The 7,681-nt window shown below is 37.9% G+C and overlaps 1 protein-coding gene and 1 pseudogene across 1 annotated transcript; both read right to left on the bottom strand.

Moving 5' to 3' along the window:
* Positions 1-622: 622 nt before the first annotated feature.
* Positions 623-3,249, bottom strand: LOC148784365 (secreted RxLR effector protein 161-like). The gene is made up of 2 exons (XM_088876805.1): positions 3,131-3,249; positions 623-902 (listed from the first exon to the last, which is right to left on the bottom strand). Exons 1-2 carry the CDS (start codon positions 3,247-3,249, stop codon positions 623-625), a joined length of 399 nt encoding a protein of 132 aa, XP_088732931.1.
* A 3,501-nt stretch (positions 3,250-6,750) lies between these two features.
* On the bottom strand, positions 6,751-7,443 carry LOC148784364 (secreted RxLR effector protein 161-like; annotated as a pseudogene).
* Between the last annotated feature and the right edge of the window lie 238 nt (positions 7,444-7,681).

The raw sequence follows: 7,681 nt of genomic DNA, 5'->3' as shown, positions 1-7,681 counted from the left end.
GGAGGTTGGAGCAGGTTAAGAAGGAGTTGAAACTCCTCACCATGATGAAGATAATGGAGTGATTATTTCATCATAATTGAAGGTTATATGCATGTGTGTGTATAGGTTGTCTTGGAGGCAAACTTGGTAGTTATTGAATTTTAAATTCAATTGTATGTAATATACATAAGTACACACATATCATGCATAACCAACACCTAAGCCACGAAATTTTGTCTCTTTTCTCTCCAAAAATATTCTCATTTTTGTTCAACATTGAATTGGATTCAAGTTAGAACATAAAACATTCCAAAAGCACTAAATAATAGTGGTAGTTTGGAGTTATTTTTCTTCTTGTTCTTTGAACTAGCAATAGAAAAAGAACTATATCTCTTTCTTAGTGTGGTGTGGACAAGTTAGAGGGGTTCTAATTTGGATCCTAAAGTGAATGGAACGGGAGATCACAAAGGGCACAATGCACGTTGCTGGTCAACTATAGAAACAAAAAGGTAAAGTTTCATCTTTTGTTTCATCATCTAGCCACATGTCTAGCATGTTTATATGTTGATTATTATGCTTTAACAAATAACGAACCCCTGGGAATCTCAAAAGGAACACCCTTTTTAACCATTTTAATTATTTTTTATTTCACGCTTCCGCCGTGTTCCCGAGCCATACCGATTCTTTTAGGTACCACACCCAACTCTTGGATGTAGTTTTTCATCCAGACAACTTCCTTATCTACTTCTGAAACTGCTATATATTCAGCTTCAGTGGTGGAATCCACTGTGGTATCCTGCTTGAAGCTTTTCCAAGGAACCAAACCACCATTTAGCTTGAATATGAAACTTGATTGAGACTTGGCATCATTATCATCCGACTGGAAGCTAGTATCGCTATAGCCTTGTATCAATTCTCCACAACTGTAAATCAAGATCATATCCTTAGTTTGTTAGAAATAGTGACTATAAAGCCAATTGGATTGGCGGTTTTGGGAACTATTTAGCGATCTTTATGAATGTGATATTATCTTGATGAATGTAGTAAGCATTCATCTATAGAGCCATGTGTTTGTTGTACTTATTATGTACATTGAATGGGCTTTTAACATCACAACAAATGCCCACAGACCATTGAATAACCCATATAGTTGGGCTGCGCATTGGAAGGTAGCTACAAAACCAACTTCTGAGGGTTGGTCTGAAACATTCTAAGTCGAGGACCTCGAGACTGCGGATCGAGAGTCCTATAGAGATTTGCACTAAGAATTACATTAATTTGAATGAGTGTCGTGTTTCATCGACGACAAACATGGGATGTCTATGTAAATTTAGTAAACTAGTTGACAAGGTTGTTAGCTGATTGAACTAACTCATGGGAATCATTATATGGAAGCCTTGGAGGTTTGGTCGATATGATTTGAATTCCTGGCTCCGATAGTACAGAAGTAGTCCTTGGACTTGAGGAATCATGGCAGTGACATGCATATGATGGCTATATCTTGGATCTGACGAGAGATGACTGTATCTTCGATGTGGTCATTATAAGCCTTGTTTAGTGTAGTCAGATTATGTATTGGGGATAGTAATTTCAAGATAGAATCCGTCCCCTATCAGTATATGATGGATATATCTTCTATACGCTTTCAAATGGTTTAGACTTTCTAAGTCTATGGCCATAACGATTGATTGAATAGGAAATGGTTCCCTTTGTCGATCAATAGAGTAAAGGCATCTCTCAAGTATTCAGCATACTTGGTTAGTCCAGGATGGGAATCGACACACAATTCCATGCCCTCGGCTAAAACGGGGAGATAGTTGACGGAAGGATAGTACCTGTACGGAACTCGAGAGCCTAAACATTCACGCCAACATTAACCTACTCTCTAGATTCATGGACCGTTGCTAAACGACCATCCAAAGTTAAGACCATTTTTTATTAATTGTTAATTGAAAAATAGTTAATTAAATTAGATTTAATTAATTATTTGTATTTGATACAATTCCCAAGCCTAGCTGAGAGTGACCTAAAGAGTCACACACAAATCACTATGGAATTGGTGGAATTAATTCGAGAAGAAATGAAATAATTTAATTGGATTAAATTAATTCAAGGAGAATATATAAATGATTGGATCATTTATTTAATTGGCCATTTGATCAAGAATTAATTAATTAGATTAATTTTTTTTGGGCCTAACACCTTTAAATTAATTAGACTAGTTTATTTGGTTTGGCTTAATTAATTGATTGGATCAATTAATTAGAGTTTGGGCTTAAATTTTTTTAATTGGATAAAATGAATTTTTAGACTATGTTGGGCTAAAAATAATTTAATTTATTATTGTTCAATGGACTTTTGTGGGCTTAATTTAATTTGATTAAGTCATGTCCGATCCATACTTGAAGTCTAAGCCCATTTGAAAGAGGTTAGAGCAAGTTAAGAAGGTTATATATGCATGTGTGTGTATAGGTAGCCTTGGAGGCAAAATTCGTATTTATTGAATTTTGAATTCAATTGTATGTAATATACAAAACTACACACATCTCATGCATAACCAACACCAAAGCCACAAAATTTGCTCTCTTTTTTTTCAAAAAATGTTCTCCTTTTTGTTCGACATTGAATTGGGTTCAAGTTAGAATATAAAACATTCCAAAAGCACTAAACAATAGAGTTAGTATGAGTTATTTTTCTTCTTGTTTTCTGTTCTATCTAGCAATAGAAAAAATATTATATCTCTTCCTTAGTGTGGTGTGGAAAAATTAGAGGGGTTTTAATTTGGATTCTAGAGTGAAAGAAAGAGAAACGAAAAAGGAAAACAGACCACGTTGCTGCTCATCTATAGAAACAAAAGGTAAAGTTACATATTGTATTTCTATGCTTTTGTTTCATTTTTTAGCCACAGGTCTAGTATGCTTATTTCATTTATTATTATGCTTTTGACGAACACCGAACGCCTGAAAATTTCAAAGGGAACACCACTTCGATTCGTTGTAAATAATTTTTTTTACTCCACGCTTCTGCTGCGTTACCGGGCCATACCGTTTCTATCATAGTCCTCTTCAGGTACTTAAGTATGGTCTTGACTGCGCTCCAATGCGCCTTCCCAGCACATGCCTGATATCTGCTTGTCACGCTCGAAGCTTACGCGACATCGGGCCCAGTGTGCTGGACAACATACTGAATGCTTCCTAGGGTTGAAGCATAGAGGATGTCCAACGTCCTTTTAAGCTCCTCATCAGTTTTGGGAGACTGCTTCTTGGACATTTTAATCCCATGCCTTATTGAAAGGAATTCTCGTCATGAATTCTCCATCTTGAATCTCTTCAAAACTTTCTGAATATACGAGAATTGTGTCAATTCTAACATCCTTCTAGATCTATCCCTATAGATCTTGATGCCAAGGATGTAAGAGGCCTCACCCATATCCTTCATGGTGAATTGTGTGGACAACCATGCTTTAAAGCTACCCAACATTTTGACATCATTCCCAATGAGAAAGATGTCGTCTGCATAAAGCACAAGCTACGCAACTGTGCCCCCACTGATCTTCTTGTATGCACAAGGATTGAATTTATTTTTTATGAAATCATAACCCCATAAATTCATCAAAAAGCGTGTTCCAACTTTGGAAAGCTTGTTTGAGTCCATAGATGGACCTTTGGAGACGACAGACCTTCTGTTCTTCTCAAACGGAAGTGGAACCCTCCGGCTGATCTATGTAGATCTCTTCCTCAACGAAACCATTGAGAAAGATCGTTTTCACATCCATTTGCCATATCTCAAGTCATACCATGCTGCTATGTCATGCAGAATCAGGATGGACTTGGTCATGGCTACGGGTGAATAGGTTTCCTCAAAATCAACCTCGGGTCATTGAGTTTATCCTTTTGTCACGAGCCTAGCCTTGATTGCTCTGACCTCCCCATCAGCTCCAAGCTTACATTTGTAACCCATTTGCATCCAACAAGTTTAACACCTTCAGGTGGGTCTACGAGGGTCTAAACTTGATTTGAACTCATCGACTCCATTTCGGACCTCATGGCCTCAAGCCAATTATCTAAATTGATGTCTAACATCGCTTCTCCATATGTCTTTTGGATCATTTTCCAACTGAGTAGTCAGTTCCAAGAATCCATACCTATCAGGTGGTCGTGATTCTTCCCTAGTCAACCTACGGAGGACTGGAACACTATCACTGGAAACTATAGATTCAAATGATGTTCCATCATTCTGCTAAGGTGCTTCACTTGTTTCCTCAAGTAGCATGCGTCGGTTAGTAGGAAAATCCTTTTGAAGAACACTGCATTTCTCGAGAAAAAAATCTTTTGCTCGGACGGATCATAGAAGTAGTATCTCCCAGTTTCTTTCGAATATCTAACAAACTTGCATAGGCTAGACCTTAAATCTACTTTGTCTCTTACTAGCCTCTTAACGTATGGGGGACTATCCCACACTCTCAAGTATTTGTAAAATGCAGACTTGCCATGCCATATCTCATATGGAGTCTGGGGCACTGTCTTAGATGGTGCCATGTTAGTTAGTTTGGCTACCATCTCAAGAGCGTGACCTCAGAAAGAAGGGGGCAATTCTGTAAAACTCATCACGAATTGAACCATGCCCAGTAGGATTCCATTCCTCCTTTCAGCCATGCCATTAATGAAAGAATCGGTGTGGCCCGGGAATGCGATGGATGCGTGAGTTCCCTTTGATATTCTCGGGCTTTCGGTGTTTGTTAAAAGAATAATAATAACCATATAAACGTGCTAGACATGTGTCTAGAGGATGAAACAAAAAGTATAGAACGTAATATGAAACTTTACCTTTTGTTTCATTAGAAAAACCTTTTGTTCCCTTTATGTTCTCCCATTCCGTTTACTTGAGAATCCAAACTAGAATTCCTCTAAGTTGTCCACACCACAAAATGGAAAAGATATAGTTCTTTTTCTATTGCTAGATTGAACAAAGAACAAGAAAAATAACTCCAAACACAACACTATTGTTTAGTGCTTTTGGATTGTTTTTGTGTTATAATTTGAATCCAATTCAATATAGAATAAAAAGGAGAATATTTTTTGAGAGAAAATGGAGAGCAAATTCGTGGCTTTTTTTTTGTGGTTATGTTGGATATGTGTGTAGTTTTATATATCACGTACAATTGAATTCAAAATTCAATAACTACTAAGTTTCCCTGTAAAGCAACCTATACAGCCATATTCTTATAACCTCCAACCATGATGAAATAACTCCTCCATTATGTTCATCATGGTGAAGAATTTCAACTCCTTCTTAACATGTTCCAACCATCCTCAAATGGGCTTGAACTTCAAATATTCACCGGGCTCGATTTAATCAAATTAAATCAAGCCCAACCAAAGTGAATTGGATAATAATTAATTAAATTAATTTTATTCCACTAAGTCCAAGGATTCATTTAATTCAATTAAATAAATCGAAGCCCAAATGCTAATTAATTGATCCAATCAATTAATTAAGTCAAACCTAATAAATTAATCCAATTAATCTAAAGGTGTTAAGCCTAAAAAATTAATTAATTCTTGATCCATCCATCAAATGAATTGCTAAATAAATGATCCAATTATTTATATATATTCTCCTTGAATTAGTTTAATCCACTTAAATTAATTCGTTTCTTCTCAAATTAATTCCAAATTAATTCCACCAATTTCATAGTGATTTGTGTATGACTTTTTAAGTTCACCCTTAGCTAGACTTGGACCTGTGTCCAACACAATGATTAATTAATTATTTTTAATTAAATATTAATCGGAAATTTCGGTCACCATAGGTGGCCATCTAGCAATGGTCTATGGCACTAGAGACTAGGTGGATGTTGGCATGAACATTTAGGCTCCCGAGTATCATACAGGTATGGTCCTTCGATCGTCCGTCTCCCAAGTCTAGGGCATGAAATTGGGCGTCGGCTCCCATCTTGGACTAGATACTATGCTCGATAACTCGAGATGCGTTTGCTCTATTGATTGACGTAGGAAAGCATTTCCTGTTTAACCAATCGCTGTGGCCACAGACTCTAAGAGCAGAAACCATCTTAGAGCGCATAGGAGACTTGACTGTTATATACTAACAGGCGATAGATTCTATCTTGGAACCCATGGTCCTCACTATATATTCTAATTGCACTGAACAAGACTTGTAATGACCACATGCAAGATACGGTCATCTTTCATCAAATCCAAGATAAAACTATCACATGCATGCAACTGCCACGGTTCCTCAAGTCCAAAGGCTAATCCCATACGTCTAGTCATACCGACCAAGGCTCCAAGGCTTCCATTTGACAACTTCCCGCGAGTCAGTTCAGTCAGCTTGACAACCTTGTCAACCACCCACTAACATTGCATAGACATCCAACATTTGTCGCCGATGAAACATGGCACTCATCCAATGAATGAAATTTCAGTGCATGTCTCAATAGGTCTCTAGATGCCCAGTCTCGAGGTCCTCGACTTGGAACATTTCAAACCTAACCTTCAAAATTTGGTTTCATGGCCACCATCCAATGCGCAGCCCAACTACATAGGTTGTACAACTTGGTTGGTGGACTTTGTTGTGATGTTAAGCCTATAAACATAATCAGTGAGCACAACAAACACAATTTTCAGATAATGAATACTCACTTTATTAATAAACAATGTTGGAATTACACCGAAATAGTCGGAACAGATTACATAAAGGCCAATCCAATTGGTTTTTTGGTCACCTACTCTAGCAAACTCCCACTTGACCTTACAGCCAATCACTCATTATTCTCAAACCCATCTTTCCAAGATGTTGAGCATGAGCAATCTGCGAGACCGGCTTGGTCAAAGGATCTGCTATATTTTCTGCTGATGTGACTCGGTCCTTCCTAATGTCACCTCTTTCCACCATCTCTCTAAGCAAACGGTAGCGTCTAAGAATGTGCTTGGATCTATGCTGAGATCTTGGTTTCTTCGCTTGTGCTATAGCCCTGTTGTTAACACAGGAGATAACCACCTGCTCGACAATGCTAGGCACTACACTCAAGTCTTGGATATAGTTTTTCATCCAAATCGCCTCCTTAGCTGTTTCCGAAGCCACTTTGTATTCAGCTTTAGTGGTGGAATCCGCTGTGGTATCCTGCTTGGAACTTTTCTATGCCACTACACTACCATTCAGCCTGAATACAAACCCTGATTGAGACTTGGCATCATCCTCATGAAACTGGAAACTAGCATCCCTGTAGCCTTCCAAAATTAACTCTCCACCACCGTAAACCAAGAACATATCTCTAGTCCTTCTCATGTACTTAAGTATGATCTTGACTGTAGTACAGTGAGCCTCATCGGCACATTCCTGATATCTGCTTGTTACGCTCAAATCAAAAGCGACATCTGGCCTTGTGCATTGTACAACATATTGTATGTTGCCTACGGCTGAAGCATAGGGTATGTCAAACATTTTTTTAAGCTCCTCATCAATCTTAGGAGACTGCTTCTTGGACAGCTTAACCACATGCCTTATAGGAAGGAATCCTCGTCTGGTGTTTTCCATCTTGAATCTCTTTAAAACTTTCTCAACATACGAGGTTTGGGTCATTCCTAACATCCTTTTAGATCTATCCCGGATAATCTTGATGTCTAGGATGTAGGAAACCTCACCCAAATCCTTCATGGAGAATTGTGTGGACAACCATTCT

The sequence above is a fragment of the Sesamum indicum genome, linkage group LG13 (assembly GCF_026168435.1).
Source record: "Sesamum indicum cultivar Baizhima isolate 11 linkage group LG13, ASM2616843v1, whole genome shotgun sequence".
Lineage (NCBI taxonomy): Eukaryota > Viridiplantae > Streptophyta > Magnoliopsida > Lamiales > Pedaliaceae > Sesamum > Sesamum indicum.
This window is presented reverse-complemented; position numbering and strand designations above follow the sequence as displayed.